Raw genomic sequence first — 23,044 nt, 5'->3', positions numbered from 1 at the left:
AACGATGTCTGTCTGTTTGTGTGCCTGTTTGTTTTTAGCGAAGGATCTCGCTAACCGCTGAACCGATCAGGTTCTCCTTTACAGGGTATCTTCTAATAGACCCCCCCCCCCCCAAAAAAAAAAAGTTTCGGCACCTCGGGGCTAAAAAAAACTAGTTTTAATCTCATAATTGTACTTTCTATATCCGCGGAAAGCCGTTTATAATACGATGCGAGAAATAACTATTCCTTAACTATGAGAAGCTACATTATAAAGGAGAAGCATATCAGACATTCTGCTATTTTCATCTAATTAAGGATAAGTATTCTTATTTCCTTATGTTGCTTGCTGATACATAAGCTAAAGTTGAAATAAATCCGCAAATCCCCAGAAATCTGAACATTTTTCTCCTTTTTGTTGGTGTAAAATCTCCGAGAATTTTGTTGTCCCGAAATTTAGTGTCCAAAAACTGTTGAATTCTAGATTTTTCTGCCATTATATTGTATAGGTCTGAAATTATATTTTTAGTCAAATATATTGTTTTAGAGACACCTTTCCACAGTTAGTAAAATGAAAAATTTAGGGCAAATAAAACTGGTATTAATACTATGACTTTTATTTTATTATCATAGAAAATTGTCTATAATAGGATACAATTCATGATTTTTCAGTGTGGCTTAGAACGGGTTATAATCCAGCGGATTTTAATCGGTTTCGATGTTATACTGGAAACCATATTAACTTTTATAAAAACAATTTTTATAACATACAGTGTGTTTTTTTTTATGAGAACTTTTTTGAAAGCAATTTTACCACCCTTATAGTTATAAGAATTTAATGATTCATGGCTTATTTTCTTCGTTTTTTATAACCATTTATAGAACATCAAAAAAATATTTTATTTTTTATTAAAAAAGTACAGTAAAATCAAAACTTCAAAACCTAGGTGTCGACATTTAAAAATGGTTTTAGCGCATTTTTCTCATGCTCAAATCTTCTACTCTTTGCAAGAATGGCTGCAAAACGCTTTAAAGTTGAGATACAGATTAAAAATTGATACAGATACTTTTAGAGACATGTACTAGAACATTTTATAGTTTGAAGGCCAGATATCAACCAGGGAGGGAGTACTGGCCCCCCAAACTGGACTACTGAAAATCTAATTTTTTTCTTGCAAAGGGTAGAAGATTTGAGCTTAAGAAAAATGCGCTAAAACCTCTTTTAGAAGTTGACACCTAAGTTTTGAATTTTTTATTTTACTGTACTTTTTTAATAAAAACCGAAATATTTTTTTGATGTTCTATAAATGGTTTTAAAAAAACGAAGAAAATAAGCCATTAATCATTAAATTCTGATAACTATAAGTGGGGTAAAATTGCTTTCAAAAAAGTTCTCATAAAAAAAACACACTGTATAATATGATAACTAATGAAAATATGATAAGCATTGAAAATCAGCAAACTAAAGAGTAGCTTTGCTAAACTAAATATATGATTATTACTACAATATAATCACAGAGAGTTTAATATCTAATTTAACTAGTTTTACTGCCAGAAAATTGGCCAAAAATACAAATTTTTCATAGAAAATATCAGGTTTTTAAATAATTTGTTTGTTGAATATGGCATTCAGAAATTTATTATGCATAAGCAATTATTGTTATAAGTGTCAGTTTAGATGATGGGTAAGAAAATGCCGTTTCTCGAAGTCGTACACGGTCATACGCAATATTGGAAGGGTGACGCAAATTTTAGGTCTAAGTTTTCGCGGTTTGAGAAAAATGCAACTTTATATCCTAGCGAATTGAAAATCTGGGAATGTTTTCATTTTATAAAGGAAATAAGTGTATTAAATAATATTTTACCGTGAAAATTTCTGTCTGAAATTTCAAATATTGCGTATGAGTGCGTACGAGAAAAGTAATTTTTTGACCAATCATCCATTTCTGTTTATAGTGTACCTACACTTTCCCACATGTATGACATAATAAAATACTCAGAAACCTCACATTTTTGTGTCACTATTTGACACACAATTCAGTTAGATTATTTCATCTAAAGGGATAAAATCATTAAATAATGTAGATATGATAGTATGAGGTAGTGCATTTACATCCATTGGCCATTACAATATTTATTTTGGTTATTCTGAATTTGAGTTGCCGATTGTGTACATACTTTCCAACACCGAAACACCGAGGAAACTGTGTACACAATCGGCAACTCAAATTCAGCTGACATTTATTTTACATGTCATTGTCTTTGATTTGATTGATTTTATTGTGCTTACTCATCTTCATGGCATTATTTGCTCTTACAGTTTGAATATCAACTGATTCTTCATAAATTGCCTCATCTACTAACAGCCTAGATTAATAAAACATAGATTAGTTATTTCTCGCATCGTATTATAAACGGCTTTCCGCGGATATAGAAAGTACAATTATGAGATTAAAACTAGTTTTTTTAGCCCCGTGGTGCCGAAGGCAACGGCTAACAAAACTAGTTTTAATCTTATGATTGTACATTTATATATTCGTAGAAAACTGGATATAATACGATGCTAGACATAGTTTTTTCGTATGGATGAGAACCGGTTCCTATCCACCGGATTCGAATGAATACGAGAAATTCAATTATTTATCTAATTCGTAATAATTTTGCACAAAAATGGAATATCAAAAAAAAGCAGTTCAGCATTTTGTCACATGTTAAACAAATTAGAATTTTTAACCAAATTTGCTTAATTCTATATACTTCGCTAACTATGGATAATGTAAACATTGTTTTAATAACATCGGCTTTTTATGCTGATCTTCTCATGGACAAAATTATCTTTCTTTTTTTATGTGCAGGGAAAAGTGAACGTGATTCAGACAAACAAATCTAACTGAAAATTTCCCCTCAACCCTCTTCCCTTTTTTCTTCCCTTTCAGTTACACCAAATAAACAAGTTTTACTCCAACTTTACTCCAACAAAATATCTAATTTTCGGCTATTTTAAATGGAATTAATTGGCTGAATGAGCAGCCCCTGTTGTTGTATAATTTATCCGTTGTTTTGTATGCACACAAAACATATTTTTAATTAATATTTTTATATTTATTTAAATTCTTATATTTATGTTTTAACGTTATTTCATTATGATATTGCTTAAAACGTAGTGATACCATTTTGTGTTTTTGAAATAATTACGTACATTTTTATTAAGTACATTCAAAAACCAGTTCCTAATGTAAACATTAGCGGGTATATAAGCTCGTATGTTTCAATGATATAGCCAGTTGTTTTCTATAGTCAGTATGCTTGGGGATAACTACCCAGCAGAACTCTCGACTATATAGGGCCTAAGGCGTGTTTCAGGGACACAACCTGGCACAACCATCACAGTAGGTTAAAGTTAATACTTGTGAAACTTAATTAAAGGCACCAACAAGTAAGGTTTTTATTTTATAATTCATTCTTTAATTTAATCTCTTTTTCATAATGCTAATGCTATAATATGTTTATATTTAGTTTTATGAACGTGCAATAATGTATCTGCTGTTACATACAATCGAGTGTCTCTTTTAATTCCCTAACTGTAAATAAACGTTGTAAAATAAGAAGATGTCTGGTGTTATATTTTTTAGTTGTTAGCCACTTTATAAGTTCCACAACATTCATAAAATTGTTGAATAGCAACTGCCAGAGCAACGTTTAGTTTTATTAAACAGTTAGGGAAATGTAAAATATTTTCACAGTTGATAACCTGAAAGTGGTTTTTATGAAATTCAAATTTTAGAGGGGAATTATAATCAACCCTTTTAGATAAATATATTGGGGGAAATATAAAGCATCCCTAAATAGTTTTTTTTATTGATTAAAGGCATTAACATAATTTTAAAATGCCTAATTCAAGTGCTAACAAGCATTTTGTTTCTCCCTTAATACATGGCGACAACCAAAGTATTTTGTCAAATCCAAGTGATTTTCATGATTACTATGATTTAAAAACAGCTGAACTTAAGTTAAATGCAAAAATCCAGCTTATTGATAAGTATCTTGATAAATGTGATAAAAACTTTATTATGCAGCTTACTGAATCTGATTATGAAAAAAGATTTAAATTTATGCAACATCAAGTAAACTATTTAAGTGATATTCTAGATTTTGCTTTTTTAAATGGGGATGAAAATCTTCAAGAATTATCAGCTGAATATTTAGATAAGGTCCAAACTTTAGTTGAAAAAATGAAGGAAATCAGATCTTCATTGTCTTTTGAAGCAAATTCTAAGAACTTTGTTTGTGATGACACTAATGCAGTAACTAATGCAAATGTAGCATTAGCTGAATCTTATATAAATCATATTGCTCTTATAACAAGAGAAGTTATTGACAATTCATGTTCAGAATCTAGGCTAAAGTCTCTTCTTGTGACTGATATACCTTATTTAGAGAAAAAGGTTGAAATAATGAATAAACTTTGTAATGATCTTTCAAGTGATGAGTCACGTTATGGAAATATAATTTGTAAGTTATCTCATGCTATAGTAAAAGCTGATAATTGGATTCTTGAGTCTATGATCATAATTAAATTTATGAAAATTGATTTGGTAGATGATAGCCAAGCGTTTACTGAACCCATCAAAATCAAACCTTTTGATGGTTGGAAATCAGATTCAAATATTTTTGATTTTCTTAGTGAGTTTGAAAGAGTGTATTGTACAGCAAAACAATCCACTAAATTAGCTGCATTATTTAAAAACTGTTTATCTTCAAATATTGCAAGTGAAGTGTCTCATTATTATGCCAATAATGATTACAATGGCATAATATCTTATCTTTTGGCGAAATATGGCAATGTACGTCTTATAGTTAATTCTAAGAAAGCCAAACTTGCTGAACTTAAGTATAGTTTAAAAGATGTTGAAGTACAAACTCTCTATTTGAGATCATATTATCAATGTTTAATTGGCCTTGAAACTCTAGTTAAAGCACATAGTGATAAAGTAAATGATCTAGGCAATGAAATTTATAACCAAAGTTTTCTTCAGCATTTGACAATGATTTTACCTGATTATCATAAAAGAAGGGTTCTTAAAGAATTATCTAAGGCCGAGCGTGACAATCTTGGACAGCTTTGCGATAAAGATGAGTTTGAAATTATTAAACATTACATCTTTGTTGAACTTAGTGATCTAGAATATGCTATTGCTAAGTGTCCATCTTTGATAGATGGGAAAAAAGGTCATAGTGAAATTAACTATGTTCAGTCTGAAACAGCTTATGCTTCGAGTCAAAGGCAAAAGAACTTTGTTGATAAAAACACTAATTGTAACATTAGGATTAAATGTTTTATGCATGAAGTTTTGGCTGATCCTTATTCCCATTCAATTGGTAAATGTAAAGTTTTCTGTCAGGCAATGCCACAAGAAAGATTTGATAATGTTATGAAATATTCTCTTTGTATTACCTGTCTTAGTGATAGATGTAATGGGACAGAAAATGTTTGTAATAATATGTCTGATGTACCTTCGAATCTTATTTGCTCTATTTGCAAAGAATCTTGTCCAACCAAACCTAAGAATGTTTTGGTTTGTTCTGACCACAAAAAGGATGTAAAGGGCATTTTATTTAAGTTAGATTATCTTACTGGTTTTAAACCTGGTACCTATGTTCAGCTCCATCAGGTTAATAATTCTAAGATTGATTTTCATGTTAATCACATAGACTTTCACAACATGAATGTTAAAGATGTGATAAAATCTAAAGTTAAAAAGTCCAAACCTAAGAAGAAATTTAAATCTGTGAACCAACAGTCAACAAATGTAATTGATTCTAATGTCCCTAGGAAATACAATTCTAATTACTATTTTAGGAATTATATGTATCCTTTTTTGATTTTTTGTTGCTTTGCACAAGTTGTTTCCTCAAGCACAAATAATAGTGCACCAAAGTTCTTTGATATGCCAAAAGTGATTCAGAATACTCCACAATTGATTCCTAGAAACATTCAGTTTTCTAGTTATGATTTTATTAATCATAATAACTTAGAAACATATTTTTACAGTGATTACCTAGATATAGTTCCTTATAGGGATAAAACTCCCTTTTATTATAATCTTAGGCCAAAAGTTGCTTTATTTTTCTTGTCAGGGGATACCACCCTAAGTTTCAGTGTTCTTAGGGGATACTACCCTAAATTTCAACATTCTCAGGGGAAACTACCCTGTTCACCAGATTGCCAGGGGAAACTACCCTGGTTGCAAGATTGTCAGGGGACACTACCCTGCCTTCCAGCCCTACATATTCTACAGGTTGATTGCATTACAACACAAAATGAGTCCACTACCTTGGGGCCCGCAGTGTTGTATAATTTATCCGTTGTTTTGTATGCACACAAAACATATTTTTAATTAATATTTTTATATTTATTTAAATTCTTATATTTATGTTTTAACGTTATTTCATTATGATATTGCTTAAAACGTAGTGATACCATTTTGTGTTTTTGAAATAATTACGTACATTTTTATTAAGTACATTCAAAAACCAGTTCCTAATGTAAACATTAGCGGGTATATAAGCTCGTATGTTTCAATGATATAGCCAGTTGTTTTCTATAGTCAGTATGCTTGGGGATAACTACCCAGCAGAACTCTCGACTATATAGGGCCTAAGGCGTGTTTCAGGGACACAACCTGGCACAACCATCACAGTAGGTTAAAGTTAATACTTGTGAAACTTAATTAAAGGCACCAACAAGTAAGGTTTTTATTTTATAATTCATTCTTTAATTTAATCTCTTTTTCATAATGCTAATGCTATAATATGTTTATATTTAGTTTTATGAACGTGCAATAATGTATCTGCTGTTACATACAATCGAGTGTCTCTTTTAATTCCCTAACTGTAAATAAACGTTGTAAAATAAGAAGATGTCTGGTGTTATATTTTTTAGTTGTTAGCCACTTTATAAGTTCCACAACACCTGTTCATGGGCTGTAATGCTTGATTTGAAACTTGGGGGCACCATAGCACTGAGTTAATACTGAGGTAATAACAGGGAGTAAGGGAGGGGACAATGGGCAATTAATTCAATTTTAGAGTTCTAACTCAATATCTTCAAAACCAGATAATTGGAAAATTCCAAAAATTTAGATAAAGCAATCTTTATTAGATTTGTAAAATAAGAAATTATTAAACACCAAAAGAAAAGTATTTAACATTAGGTAATTCTGTCTTATTTTCCTGTTAATAGTCTGTAATTTATCATAAAAGGTATGACCTTAGTACTGGCAGTTTCTTACAAAATAATACCATAATTGAAGTTTGTTTTCATGTTTGACAAAGGGGTTGATTAGAATGGATAGTTACAGAAGTATCACAGTAGAGTTTCGAGTTTATTCTTAGAAGAAAAATATTTTGTTTAAAAACCAAAATAAACTTGTTTTGCATTTTTTTCAAATAGTCTACCAGTATTTGTATTGGTTAGTTCAGTAAGAGTTGTCTGCTTTGGGAATAATTGTTTTAGTGGCATTCTTTGCGCGGGTACCCAAAGCTTTTGAAATTTGTCAAAATAATAAAAGTTGCATGCGTTCGGGTACCCAAAGTCAAAGACTGTCAAAAACATGAATTTTAGATCCATTGTCCCCTCCCTTCCTCAATGGGTAATAACGAGAAGCTCCCATGAGATAGCTCATCATGTTATATTTGAACGTAAAGCTTGAGCTGGCTCTGGTGCCTATACAAAAGTGTCTATTTATACTTTTGAAGTGTAAGAAAACTATGGCTAATACAACTAGACTTACTTGCAGTATGGTTCATCAGAATCTGCCACATTAACAGTTTCAGGAATTATCCTCTTCTCAATCGCGAAATGGTATAACACGCTTCTAATCTTGCATATTGCCTCAAATATATATGCACTTATTAACTTGTTTCATTATTAGAATAGTGTTACATAGTAAATAAATAGGTTTCAAATTGTAATAAGAATGATTATACCTTCATTTGTTGATTTTGAGCCTCCAATCTTGCTATTTCATCTTGCATTCTCTCCTTTCCAAATAATTCCAATTTTTTATCAAATTTTTGTTTGAAATGATTATACAGTTTGATATCAGCTGCCAAATATTTCTCTGAAATTTATTTATGTACAATCAATATTAGTTACTTAAAATCCCTGGAATGTTTATATGAAAAATCAATATCATTCGCTTTCAAATTTAAATACACACGAACCAGTCAAATGCGCTGTTTTAGTCTAAAATGTAAAATTTCACTATTTTGGCATTCCAATCCCCATTCTAATCTTTTAAATAGGGCGGTAACTAAATTTTTTTAAAGTCAACCACCATCCTTATACTAAAGTAACAGGATGTCTGTCTGTTTGTTTGTGTGTTTGTATGTTTGTATCAAAGGATCTCACTAACCGCTTAACTAATCGGGTTAGCTTCTCATAGGTTCCGGGAAGATTTATAACTATTTTAGGGGAGGGTACCACCATCCTCCCAAGAGAAATAAAAAAAAATCGCATTGTTTTCTTTAATTTTAAGAAAACCTTTGCTTCAAAGTAGCAGGTCATAGAGCTGCTACATTATACAATGAAACTGCGTGGATTGAATTATAACAATATATGGTTAACAGCTAAACTACAGGTACATGAGTAGCTCCGCTCCCAACCTCAGGGCTACATTCAACCTTAGCCCATCCTATCTCTTGATAGGGTGGATTAAGCAGGCTAAAACATGTGGATTCCTTACTGTTTGCATTTGAGCAAGGAATCCTATCCTACAAAATTAATTCATAAATTTATACAACTTATTTAACAACAAGGATAATACATTAGCAAAGTAGCGCAGCTAGCTTAAATCCTGACTAGCCACTACAATATCAGGATCATAACATAACAGGAGATTAAACTGTTGGTTTTTAGTAATTGTACATAAATTGCCTAGAATTTTTATAGCCTGGTTTGATAATACTGTTGGTTTACCCTGGTCAAACTTGTTCTCGTTCAAACGAATATTTTCTATATCTCTGAAAGAAAATGAAAATCTTTTAAAAATTGATATGGATAAGAATATACGAAGATATTGTGACAGTGCCAAAATTTTCGTCAATTCAGCTTGCTAACATAGAACTCATAAATAGGTCAGTTCGTTTAACCAGTAGGAGAGGATGGGGTAACGGGGGTGGAATAGGCGAATCGTTACTTTAGCCCAATGCGTGTTTCACTTTCTTAGAGAACATGAAATCTAGACGAAAGAAATAATATACTTATACTGTGGTAATACGACATCCAGACGGACAGGCCGTTTACAGAGTTGCTTCGCTGTGACTTATGATAACAAACCCCCTGCACTAAGTCCTATTATATCACCATCTATCTCATGACCGCTGTTGACCCCGCACCCAGCGGTCAAACTAGCCTGCCTAAATGTGGGGAGGGGACTCAAACATGCAACTATCACGAGTCCCTCACGCGCTTATATAACTGGGAGGCGTTGCCTCCCCTTTTACCACCGCTGCCCCCACAGCCTGTCTGCCGTCGGGAGCTAAGCCCTAGCGCCCCACACCCCCTTCAAACCTAACCATTGTCATAATCTGTTGTATATATATAGTAAACATAACTTGTAAATATTATTCAGTTTAAATATATAATTTCTGTATGATTGAATCCTGCTTGTTTGTTTGGTAGAATACTTAGAGGCTAGGGCTCGTTGAATCCGAACTCGTTACCCCGTGGGCCGAGAACGCTCGGCTTACCAGAACTTGGTGTCAGCGTGTTTCAATCGAGCCTTACAGAAACTAGCCTATTCTACCTCTGATTGGACCCTTTGGCAAGTAAGGGGACAATCAGCCGCCAACTGACCCGTGAGACGGCCTTTTTAGGTCGAATTTCCATCATTTTGAACGCAATATGTGGGCCTCTGGCCTACGGCAAGCAGATTTAGCCTGCTAAAAGCGCCAGTTAAGACGCTTTTTCCGTGTCGTGTAGGAGTAGCGCTAGGTGCGCAGCCACGGCAATCGGATAATTTAGCTCAGACGGCTACAGAACTGAGTCTAAATTGGCAAGTGTAGCTGGGACAAGCCCCAGGACACCCAGGCCAAACCTACGAGACAGACAGCTGTGTGCTGGTCTCCCTAAGAAGGCAATGTGTGGCTGCGAAGCTTCAGCACACAAGTAAGCCCTACCACTGCGACGGATAGCAGATTTTGAGCCACAGGCACGGCAGGACGGGACATTCCCTGCCGCTGCCTCCCAGGATTCGAACCCGAGGCGCTGCAGGACGGGCCATTCCCTGCCGCCATTTTCGGGATTCGAACCAGCGGCGCTGTAGGACGGGTCATTCCCTACCGCCGTCACCCCTCTAAACCTTGCAGGACGGACATTCCCTGCTGCCAGTGCTTCCAGAATCACACCTAGAGCTCCTAGTGATAACAACACATAATTGTGTACAAATGTCAACCAAGTGATAAAAATAAATATAAAATTGTTGACCAAGTGATAATTAATAAGCTCTAGTGATTCGAAGCTACAGTCTAAGCCACCATGGTAAGCGATACCACCATAGCTGCGGTGCGGCCACCACCAAAGTTTCTGCCAACCCCAGCTGAACGAGAGGCCCCCTTGTCTCAAGGGCAGGACCTCCACTTCCCCTGCCATATCAGGGTGAGGTTTCCTACCCCTGACCCTGCCCAGCATGTACAGGTTGATGCCATGATTGATTCTGGCAACCGTGTACCAGGGTCTGCTGTAATTTCTGAGCACCTCATGCACGCAATGGGCGTGCAACGCATGTTGATTCCGGACAACACCCAGATCCTGACTGCTAATGAGGAAGGTCAGCCCCTCCAGGTAATTGGAAAGTTAAAAGAGTTATATATGGCAGTCTCACACACGCTTATACTCCATCTATACCACGTGACTGTGGTCCGGAACCTCTCACACCCTCTGAACCTAGGAGGGTATTTTCTCAAGGAGTTCGGAACTAGGCTCTGTTTCGACATGCAACCACCTTGCCTGTGGGTGCGTGGGGAGTTTATCCCACTCCGTGGCGTCCCCATTGACCGGGAGACAGCCGAGAGAGAGCTAAGCTATGAGGGGCCCCTGCCAGGCCCCCTGCCTGAGCAGCCGCGTGTGGTTGAAAAAGGCACACACTGGGTGGACGCTGAGCTCAACGCACACAAGGGAGCTAACCTGCTAGCCATGGGGTTGCCCCCAGTGCCCAAGGTGCCAAGGGAGAGCCTGCCAACAACGTTTCCTGAGATTGCCAGCCCTCCAGAACCCATCTTCTCCGCCGACACCTTTATCAACGGCCAGCCGTGTCCACCTGGCCCCCTCTACCTGGGACCTCCAGCCAGTCCACCAGCCAAGCCCGAGTCCAGACCCGTCAAGTCGCGGTCTGATGTACCCGGAGCCACACTCAACTCTCAGGCCCCAGCCTCTCCCGGCGCTGTGCCCGTCAAGTCGCGGCCGGACGTCCACGGAGCCAAAGCTGGACCCAGCACTTTGGCCTCTCCCAGCGCCGAGCCCGTCAAATCGTGGCCGGACGCCCTCGGAGCCACGCCTGGCTCCGACACATCAGCCCCTCTAGAAGCCGAGCCCGTCAAGTCGCGGCCGGTGGGTCCCGGAGCCAAAGCTGACCCCGCACCAGCCACGTATAGGCTAAGCGCTGTCACTCCAACTGATGGCCAGCCACCCCAGCTCCGCACAGCCAAGCGGGTGGTCCTGCCTAGCCGCGGGGTTATGGCGGTCCCTGTTGAGCTAGTAGGCCATCGCACCAAGGATGCCATCCAACTAGCTGCCCCAGAACAGAGGTTTGGGGAGGATCTGGTTATTCCAGAGGGCCTGTATGCCCACAGGCCTGGCTCTGCCACTGTGTTTAGAGTACTGGTGGTCAATGAGGGGGAGGTGCCCCTCTTGCTGGATGCTGGCCTCCCAGTGGCAGGGGAGCTGGTCAAACCTGACATTCTAGAGGTCTCTGATACGCCTCCCCCGCGTCTCCACTCGTTCCAAGAACCTGCTGAGCCTATAGACATGCAGGAGTTGTGGGAGGCCCTGGAGATGGAAGACAATGAGTTCCTACGCAAGGACCCCTTGCTCAAGAAGGAGGTCTGGACCATGTTGTCAGAATACAGGGACGTTTTCTCTAATTCTACCCCCGGCTGCACAGATGTGGTTGAGTTGCAGCTGCGCCTCAAGCCAGGGACCCAGCCGATCCGCCAGAGATTTAGGGATCTGAACCCGCGGCAAGAGGCTGAACTGGAGAAACAACTGGACACCTGGCTACAGGAGGGAGTTATAGAGCCGTCAGACTCCGCCTGGAGCAGCCCCCTGGTGCCCATCAAGAAGAAGGACGGGAGCACCCGCTGGGCTGTCGACTACAGAGCCCTCAACAAGTGTCTGGAGCTGGACAGCTACCCCCTGCCTAGGATCCAGCAGTTGGTGGAACGAGCTGGCGGGCACCGTGTCTACAGTGCTTTAGACGCGGTGGCCGCATACTACACCATCCGTGTGTCCGAGGACAGCAGGCCCTGCACCGCCTTCACCACCCCCAGGGGCTTGTATCAATGGAAAAGGATGCCCTTTGGCCTGGCTACGGCACCGTCTGTCTATTCCAGGTTTATTGCAGGGGTCCTAAACCCACTAGGCACAGCCAACCTCCAGTCATACCTTGACGACGTCCTGACCTTCCACCAGGATACCTGGGCCCACCTGGCCAGGCTCCGAGAGGTTTTGGAAGCCCACCGCAGGGGAGGGATCCGCCTCAAGCCAGCCAAGACCAAGCTGTTCCGATCTAAGGTGGATTATCTGGGCCACACCCTCAGCCGTGAGGGGATAGCCATGCAAGAGGACTATATTGACCGTATCTTGGACTGGCCAGCCCCTAGCACCCCCAAGGACTTGCTGGCGTTGCTGGGGTTCTTTGGATACTACCGCCTGTTCATCCCAGAGTATGCAGACCTCACCTACGAGATGAACCGCCAGAAGACGGCCAAGGCCCTAACCTGGACGCCTGAGATGGAAGCCCAGCTGCTGCAACTCAAGGACAAGTTCCGCAAGGCCCCCATCCGAGCACCGCCCAGGTTTGATTTGCCAGCAGTGTTCCAGCTCACCACAGACTTCAGCAGCCGCGCCATCTCTGCCATACTGAGTCAATGCCAGGAGGGCAAGGAGAGGCTGATTGCCGCCGTGGGGCGCAAGACAACCGACCCTGAGACGCGCTACCCGTCCTGGAAGGGAGAGATGGCCGCCATTATGTATGGGATCCGAAAATTCCACGGCATCTTGTCCTACCGCAGCTTCCAAATCAACACTGATTCCTCTGCCTTGCTACAGATGAAATCACTGAACACATCCACAGGGATGGTGGCCCGCTGGCAGGAGGAGCTAGCGGCCTTAGACTTTACCGTCTGCCACAGGCCTGGCACCCAGAATACCAACGCCGACGCCCTCAGCCGCCGGGAAGATGCCAACATGCCAATGGCTAGCGCCGAAGAATTAGCAGAGCAGGCTGAGTATATCCACAACCTTTGCCAGCTAGGGGAGTCCGCAGCTAGCCGGCCTCCTGCCGCCCGACTGGATCCAGCTAGAGTATTGGAGGCCCAGACACAGGACCCCCTCCTGCTCCGTGTCCGCCAATGGGTGGCTGATGGCAAAGCCCCAACCAAGGCTGAGCTGCGTGGCAAGGAACGAGACGAGCAGCAGTATGCCAGCCGCTTCCCAGCCCTGGGGCTTGACGAGCACGGCTGCCTCACCACCACTGACCAGACTCTGACAGGAGAGAGGACAAGATACCTGCTGCCTTCGGCCCTCCAGCAGGACGCGTTCTTTCTAGCCCATGGGACCCCCCTGGCTGGGCACTTTGGGATGGACGCAACTATCGCCCGCGTTGCCATGCACTTCTGGTGGCCCAACCTGGCCCGTGACGTCCGCCTGATGGTACAAACCTGCCCTGAGTGTGTCCAGAAAGTTACCAAGGAGAGGCTGAAGCAGGGGATCCATGTGCCCTCCCGCCAGGGGTATCCACAGCAAGTCCTATTCATCGACCTGGTGGGGCCACTGCCAGAGACCTCAGCTGGGAACCGCTACATCCTCACCTGCCAAGATGGATTCAGCCGGTTTGTCAGCCTCTACGCCATCCCCAACAAGCGCACCCTCACGGTGGCTGAAGCCCTGTTGCACCGCCACCTGGCCACGTTCGGATGCCCCCTGAAGATCCATTCCGACAATGGAATGGAATTTACCGGCCAGGTATTCCAGGAACTGGCCTCCAGACTTGAGATTGGCCTGACACATCCACCACCCTACAACCCGCAGTCCAACCGAGTGGAGAGGTTTCATAGGACGCTCAACACAGGCATGCGCCTGTTCCTGGACAGAGATGATAACAACTGGGAGCCACACCTGCCTGCCATCGCCTTCGCCTACAACACTAAGGCCTGCAGATCCACTGGCGTGACCCCGTTCCTGGCCTTCTTTGGGAGAGAGGCCAAACTTCCGGTGGACATGGTACTGCGGCTGCCAGAGACCGAATATGCTTCAGTTCCAGCCAACGTCCAAGCTCTCTTGCAGCGTTACTATGCAGTGTATGATGCCATCCAGCAGAAGGAGGAGGGAGCCATCAGGAGGAGCGCGGCAGCTTACGAAGGCACGGCCAAGTATGAGGTTGGAGACTTGGTCTGGTACCTGGCCCCCCGCCTGGTGCCAGGGAAGGCAGCCAAGATTACCAAGAGATGGACTGGCCCCTGGAAGGTAGTGAGGAAAGCTACAGAAGTCCATTATGTCATTAAACCTGCCTCTCCAGTAGCCAGGATTTCAGAAGTTACCGCGCATGTAGGCCGACTGCGCAAATACACTGGAGATGTGACTGCCCACCAGATCCCAGCAGACATCCAAGTTGACATGGACGGCGACAAGGACGCCACTGAGCTGCCAGTTGGAGCGGCGGCGCCCGCAGCTAGCAACCCAGGGGAGCTCCCAGTGCACCAGCCAGCCGCAGCCGCCCCACAGCCTAGCGGCCAAGATCGTGACCCAGTAGAGGAGAACCTGCAGGAGCAGCCCAACGAACCACCGCCGCCTCCGCCCGCTCCAGAGCCACTCAGAGATGCCATCTGGAACCCTGACACGGACATGGAGAACCTGCCAGCCAGCAGCGAGCCTGTAGGAGGAGAGCCAGCCACTGCGATGGAAGAAGCCGCCCCAGAAGAAGAAGAAGAAGCCATGTGCCCCCTGCTGATGACAGCCATCCCCATCCGGGTAGGAGCTAGGAGACCAAGCAACCTGAATCAAGCAGGCGCCCCCATGGAGTTCTATGCACCCTTTGCCATCACCATTCCACCCTTAGGAACCACCAGAGTCTGCCTAGGCCTCCGTGTCCAGCTACCAGCCGCCACAGAACTGATCCTGCAGACGAGGCAAAACTTCCAGCGGCGAGGCTTGGCCGTCGCCAACCCACGCCTCGAAGCCAACCAGGAGCTGACAATGCTGATCACCAACCACAGTCAGACCGAGCAACGAGTGTCCCAGGGAGCCTGTGTAGCCCGAGCTGTCCTCCATCGAGCTGTGCCCCAAGAACTGCCTGTCCGGCGCATGCATAGGCTGTCGTATCCCCAGGTTCAAGGCCTGGTGGCTCAGGAGCCACGCAACCCTTGAAGGGGAGGTTGTGGTAATACGACATCCAGACGGACAGGCCGTTTACAGAGTTGCTTCGCTGTGACTTATGATAACAAACCCCCTGCACTAAGTCCTATTATATCACCATCTATCTCATGACCGCTGTTGACCCCGCACCCAGCGGTCAAACTAGCCTGCCTAAATGTGGGGAGGGGACTCAAACATGCAACTATCACGAGTCCCTCACGCGCTTATATAACTGGGAGGCGTTGCCTCCCCTTTTACCACCGCTGCCCCCACAGCCTGTCTGCCGTCGGGAGCTAAGCCCTAGCGCCCCACACCCCCTTCAAACCTAACCATTGTCATAATCTGTTGTATATATATAGTAAACATAACTTGTAAATATTATTCAGTTTAAATATATAATTTCTGTATGATTGAATCCTGCTTGTTTGTTTGGTAGAATACTTAGAGGCTAGGGCTCGTTGAATCCGAACTCGTTACCCCGTGGGCCGAGAACGCTCGGCTTACCAGAATACATTTATAAGGAGTAGCTTTGAATTGGTAAAATAAAAGATTCAAATCTTTAATTATGAAAAAGTTAGAAATGGAAAAATAGTTATTTCTTGTATCGTATTATAAACGGCTTTCCGCGGATATAGAATGTACAATTATAAGATTAAAACTAGTTTTTTAGCTCGTGGTGCCGAAGGCACCGGATAAAAACACTAGTTTTAATCTTATAATTGTACATTTCTATATTCGTAGAAAACTGGATATAATATGATGCTAGACATAGTTTTTTCGTATTCATGAGAACCGGTTCCTATCCACCGGATTCAAATGAATACGAGAAAATGTTTTAAAATATCAAATCCGCTCCAACATAAATAATGTATTATTATTGGGATCAGAGGCAGTTCACTATAAAATAATCCTGGGTTCGATTAACTCCAACAGTATAAAATAATCCTGGGTTTAATTATTTCCAACAATATAAAATAATCCTGGGTTCGATTATCTCCAACAATATAAAATTTAAAGACTGCTAGTGGATAAAAATACCTAAAAATTTATTCGACAAAAGTAGGCCCACAAAATATATGAAATCTAGGGGTGATTACTCTTGGGAGGGTGCTGGTACACTCTCTCAAAATAGTTATAAACCTTTCCTAGACCTATGAGAAGCTACCCAATAAAGGAGAACCATGGCAGTTTAGCAGTTAGCGAGATCCTTCGGGGAGGGTACCACCAACCTCCCAAGATAAATCGAACCTCCAAAAAAAATTACCCCCCCCCCCCCTCAAAAAATACTTTTTAAATCTGAGAGAAAAAGTAGGGGCGTAGCCGCTAGTTAGATAAAAAAACTAATTGCTATTTTGAAACAGGCTAACAAAAATAAATTGTAATGTTTTACTTTTCATATCTAATTGTTAAAAATGTCAACTTCAAAACTTTGACCTCAGCTGGGCTGGGCTAGGAATGAGTTAGAATCGATGTTAAGGTGTCTATACAAATAACTTGACACAATCTAAGGTCAATTTATGATATTTCAAGTACTTTGCACTTTGTATTAGTTAAACGTTAAGTTTCACAACCTCCTATTCTAAACTGTGTTCGAATGAAAACTAAAATATCATTAAACTTTTTTATACGTTGATGCGTTTTTTATTATATAACTTCATAAAACCACAAAAAAATCAAAAATAGCAAAAAAGCTAACAAGATTCCTCTTGTTAGAAGCAAAGATTTCGGGTATAGTCCCTTTCGTGACATCGAACATTAAGGGGCGATTCTTCTTATTTTCATAGTAGGTTTTCTCCTATTTCTAGCACCTGCGGGGGCTCTAACCTTGCGGGGCCAATTACCTAACCCTGTAAGGGCAATCACCTAACCCAATATAACCTAATCTAACCTAAAACAACCTATTAAATGCCATTTTAAAAATACGACAAATCGCCCCTGAAGGTGCGATGTCACGAAAGGGATTATTCCCAAGATTTCTTATAGTAGTGTCGGTCCGTCTAAATTTAGATAATTTAAAAACGTCCTATTGATATCAAATTTTGCATGATTATTCTTATAACTGTTAAGTACAATGAAAATAGAATTGCACTTCTATAATCATAAAAAGATAGTCAGTACGTCCATCATAAAGATAAACTACTATAGACAGAGCATATCTATATTATCAAGCGACAAACTGTATGTAGGTACGTCCATGTTAGGCATTCTCTATTTAAGCAAATTCTCGACAAATTTACATAATAAAACATCTAATAAAATAAAACGTTTCTGCTACTGTTAAATATTATGTGTATTGTATTCACATACCAAAATGAAAAATGCAAGAGCGTGTGACATTAATGTTTATTGAAGCTTAAACGTATTAAAAGCTAAACTTTTCTATAATTAGGGTCAGTCCGTCCATCCGTAACGGTTAGATCTTTTGTTAATATAGGCATGTTAGGTTCCATAGATTTTAAACTTTGCATGAAGATTCGTATAACAGTTAAGTACAATTTAGAAAGCGTAGCAACTGTATAATCGTGACCAGAAAGTCCTATGTCCATTTAAAACATGCTGCTTTTTTTTCTTTTTACAACATTTTTTTATGATATAATTGTTAAACATGTTAGAATTATCCTACTGATTTCAAACTTTGCATAATGATCCCTATGATAATCCTAAAAATAAGGGTATGTCCTTTTACTGTAGTTTTTGTTTGTTTGTCCTTTCTTATGATTTTAGGGCTTTGATTTTATGGGTGTTATCATCCTTGTTAAACTAAATTTTCACTTCTACAGCGACTTTCCCCTTAATTAGTCACACTATAGCTTTAGGATATAACCCCAGACGGTTGGAAAGGATCTTTGTGTCTGTCTGTCTGTACCGAAGGATCTCGCTAGGGTTGGGCCGGATATCCGGCCATTTTCAATATCCGTCCGAATACCGGATATTAAAACTATCCAGTTACATGATATCCGGCTGATTTTTAACGCCGGATACCCGGTTATCCGGCCGGGTTATCCGGTAAATTGCCGGATATCGAACGTTGGCTAGATATCCGGCCGGAACCGGATATCCGGGTTTAGAAATCAGCCGGATATCCGGTAAACGGTATCCGGCCAAAAAAGTATCCGGCCCAACCCTAGATCTCGCTAACCGAATTGGTTCTCCTTTATAGGGTAGCTTCTCATAGGTCTTGGCATGATTTAAAACTATTTTGGGGGAGGGTACCACCACCCTCTCAAGATAGAAATATCCCCCCTCCACCCAATTTTTTTTTTCAAAACTGATATCAAAAATGATTGTGATCCAATCCCCCCCCCTCTTCAAAAAAAAAAGTCCTCCCCCTCCCTTTTTTTACTTTTTCTTTTTAAATCTTCAATAAAAAAATTGGGTTGTCAAAATTAACACCCCTCTAACCCCTAACTGCCCCTAGAGGCCTCTATGGGGCGTAGCCGCTAGTTCTTATAATAAAGTAACATGATGTTTGTTTGTGTCTGTACCTCGCTAACCGCTTAACATATATTTTTTCACAAATTCAATTGCCCCTAGAGGCGTATATTTGTAGTGAATCATAAAAGTTGGGATGATTAAAAATAAAAATATGATTTTAAAAGAAAGTAAATATGCAATAATTTGGAGTAAATGGAAAGACAGACAAAACTTGTAACTTGCAGAGTATCGTTGCTTGTAAAAATTTACCTGGTATCCCAACATAACAGATCTTTCAAAAGGATCAAAGACTCTTGAAATCTAAATAAAAGTATGGGTCATGAATAGTAGACTATAAAAGTTTTAAAGATTTTTAATCAATATAATAGATTTGAAATCTGCATAAAATTTTAAGGATTTTTTATAAAATTCGTTTTTTATATAATTCTTTATTTAAAGGCGCAAATACGATTTAAGTTAATAAATTTTGACCAATAGGATAGCTGGATTGGAAACTACCTACGCTCTAATTGGTTGAATGATGTACGTCACTTAAGCTTCTCCAATCAGAGCGCAGATAGTTTTCAATCCACCAATCACAGATCTCAAAATTATTTAACTTAATTTGTATTTGCGCCTTTAAGTAAAGAATTATATAAAAAACTAATTTTACAAAAAATCCTTAAAATTTTATGCAGATTTCAAATCTATTATATTGATTAAAAATCTTTAAAACTTTTATAGTCTAATGAATAGTGTTATTCAAGAGACATATTGTCTGAAATGGCCAATAGGAGAATACTGACGGAACATTCAAGAGATCTCATTGGTTGAAACATTTTACAGCTCTATTATAAAAGCATATTTTTTTTTTCATTTCGTTCTCATTATGAGTCAGCTATAAATTGTCGCATAACTTTAGATTCAGGTTTTCCTGGGTAAATTAATAAATGTAAAAATTATATCATTAAATAAATTTGTTTCAAATTTCGTTACCCGTATCTCTATACAAAATGTAAACAGGTTCTGTTTGTCAAAATTAGATATACTATGCCTAAAGAAGTTTTTCCAAAAAAGGTCAGACATTAACTTATTAAGATTTGACCTCACATGGGCTAAATGGATGTTGAGTTGTCTAGAGAAGCTTGCATTAAAAATAACCCGACACAACATGGGATTTAACCCCGATATTTCAATTTTTTAATATCTAAATTTTTCCTTTTTTTCTATGTTTTAAGAAATTTCTTTGGCTCTAGATTTTCGGGGCTTTGCCTACAAGGAGGGATATATTTTTTTTTAATATAAAAAGAACAGGAACTAAAAAAGAAGAAAGGAAATTATAAAAAAAAAGATATTTTTGGGGGAGGAATTCTTTTTTTGGGGGATTAGGAAAATAGCTTAAACCCACCACTGGAGCATTAGCTATATTCCCTGAAGTGTAGAGAATATTTTGTTCAGCGGTTACCAAGATCATAAGCTTCAGACAAATGGATAGTCAGACAGACATTGTTCTACTTTTCATTATAGATATTTATGGTGACTTACTGACCAATAACCAACATAATAATGCTAGTTTTGAAGAGTTGCTTGCTAGTTCCTATTTCTTAACTGATTTACCTTTCAGTGATGAGAACCAGATCAAAATCCTTATCAACTTGTTTAATTTTTTCATCAACAGCAGTGGCGTTATTCATATCCTCGTATTGCAGGCCAAAGTTATAAAGTAGGGAATTCTTGAATTTGACTAAATACTGAAATATTTTAAATCAAAATGAAATAAATACTGAAAAAATTACCAATCACAATGAAATAAATGCTGAAAACATTACCAATAAAAATGAAATAAATACTGAAATATTTACCAAACACAATGAAATAAATACTGAAAATATTTCAAATGAAAATGAAATAAATACTGAAATATTTCAAATGAAAATGAAATAAATACTGAAATATTTCAAATGAAAATGAAATAAATACTGATATATTTCCCAATCACAATGAAATAAATACTAAAATATTTACCAATCAAAATAAAATGAATACTGATATAAGTATCAATATAAATGAAATAAATACCGAAATATTTACCAATTAAAATGAAATATTTACTGAAATATTTACCAATCAAAATGAAAAAAATACTGTAGTATTTACCAATCAAAGTAAAATGATTACTAATTAAGTATCAATATAAATGAAATAAATACTGAAATATTTACCAATTAAAATGAAATAAAAACTGAAATATTTACCAATAAGAATGAAAAAAATACTGTAATATTTACCAATCAAAGTAAAATGAATACTGATATATGTATCAATATAAATGAAATAAATACCAAAATATTTACCAATTAAAATGAAATAAATACTGAAATATTTACCAATCAAAATGAAAAAAATACTGTAATATTTACCAATCAAAGTAAAATGAATACTAATTAAGTATCAATATAAATGAAATAAATACTGAAATATTTACCAATTAAAATTAAATAAAAACTGAAATATTTACTAATAAAAATGAAAAAAATACTGTAATATTTACCAATCAAAGTAAAATTAATTCTGATATAAGTATCAATATAAATGAAATGAATACTGAAATATTTACCAATTAAAATGAAAAAAAATACTGAAATATTTACCAATCAAAATGAAAAAAATACTGAAATATTTACCAATCACAATGAAATAAATACTGAAAACAATACCAATCAAAATTAAATAAATACTGAAATATTTACCAATCAAAATGAAATAAATACTGAAAAATTTACCAATCACAATGAAATAAACGCTGAAAACATTACCAATAAAAATGAAATAAATACTGAAATATTTACCAAACACAATGAAATAAATACTGAAAACATTACCAATCAAAATGAAATAAATACTAGGCGTTATCCTCTTAGAATTTTTTTTTTCAATTTTGGCATTTCCTTTCAGTTTTTATCAACCCCTTTAAACCAAACGGTTTTATAAGCATGCAATTTTTTCACACCTCTTTCTCCCCTTTGAATTTAATAAAGGTTTTACTTTTTAAAACTTGACAAGCCCGCCCCCCTTGGCTGTTCCCTTGTTAAAAGGGATAAAGGGGTTGACAAAAAGGGAAATGTATTCCCCCCTGAATTTGCCAGTTTTGTTTAAATGATTCATGTCTACAAAGATTCTGAGTAGGTCAGTCAGTAAGTTTGGAAAAAACTCATGTACAGAGAGATATATAAATCATATAAAAAATACATACCCCCTTTTCTTCCCCTTGCTGATAGAGTTGCAAAAAATGTTCCAGAGGTTGTATATCAGGGAAAGTTAATTTTACATGAGCATCCCATCCTAATCAGATATCAGGAATATAAGAATAAGTATATAGTAGCTGAATATTAGGTATAGGTATCCTCACATGAGCATCCCATCCTAATCAGATATCAGGAATATAAGAATAAGTATATAGTAGCTGAATATTAGGTATAGGTATCCTCACATGAGCATCCCATCCTAATCAGATATCAGGAATGTATGGATAAATTTATAGTAGCTGAATGTTAGGTATAGGTTACCTCACATGAGCATCCCATCCTATTCAGATATCAGAAATAAGAGGATAAATATAAAGTAGCTGAATATTAGGAATATGTAATCTCATATGAGCATCCTATCCTAATCAGATATCAGGAATATAAGAATAAGTATATAGTAGCTGAATATTAGGCACCCCCAGGGTAGGGGTAAATTTTAAATGGGGGGGGGGGTGTAAAACGAAAAAAAATTCTTTGGGGGGGGGTAATCGCCACTTTACCCCCCCCCCCCTTGGGTCTATGCAAGCATGGTTAGATCCCATATCTTTTTAGTAGTGTAAGCTACTCTATAACTAGAGTCAGAATGGTATATAAACAATAAACATATCTTTATTTTCCTGATATTAATAAATTTATCTTATAGGGTTTATGGTAAAAAGGGTGTATAGTAAAATGACATATTTTTCTGATATATACATGTGTAAAGCGTGTCT

The 23,044-nt window shown here is 38.7% G+C and overlaps 1 protein-coding gene across 1 annotated transcript; it reads right to left on the bottom strand.

Moving 5' to 3' along the window:
• Positions 1-488: 488 nt before the first annotated feature.
• On the bottom strand, positions 489-22,472 carry LOC145322775 (galactosylceramide sulfotransferase-like). The gene is made up of 7 exons (XM_080165030.1): positions 22,280-22,472; positions 20,644-20,777; positions 19,297-19,347; positions 8,917-9,002; positions 7,968-8,101; positions 7,772-7,872; positions 489-2,345 (listed from the first exon to the last, which is right to left on the bottom strand). The coding sequence occupies exons 2-7, from the start codon at positions 20,718-20,720 to the stop codon at positions 2,225-2,227; spliced, it is 570 nt and encodes a 189-aa protein (XP_080021156.1). The 5' UTR covers positions 20,721-20,777; positions 22,280-22,472; the 3' UTR covers positions 489-2,224.
• Positions 22,473-23,044: the final 572 nt, after the last annotated feature.

Source organism: Acartia tonsa, chromosome 6 (assembly GCF_053477335.1).
Source record: "Acartia tonsa isolate MP-2025a chromosome 6, ASM5347733v1, whole genome shotgun sequence".
Classification (NCBI taxonomy): Eukaryota; Metazoa; Arthropoda; class Copepoda; order Calanoida; family Acartiidae; genus Acartia; species Acartia tonsa.
This window is presented reverse-complemented; position numbering and strand designations above follow the sequence as displayed.

What these genes read in the sequence shown, in the direction of transcription:
- LOC145322775 (XM_080165030.1), bottom strand. Translation starts at nt 20,720, where the DNA reads ATGAATAACGCCACTGCTGTTGATGAAAAAATTAAACAAGTTGATAAG. An exon ending in CCAGGCTATAAAAATTCTAG is followed by an intron (nt 8,102 to 8,916) that starts GCAATTTATGTA and finishes AATAAATTTCAG; the next exon opens with AGAAATATTTGGCAGCTGAT. An exon ending in CTCAAAATCAACAAATGAAG is followed by an intron (nt 7,873 to 7,967) that starts GTATAATCATTC and finishes TATATATTTGAG; the next exon opens with GCAATATGCAAGATTAGAAG.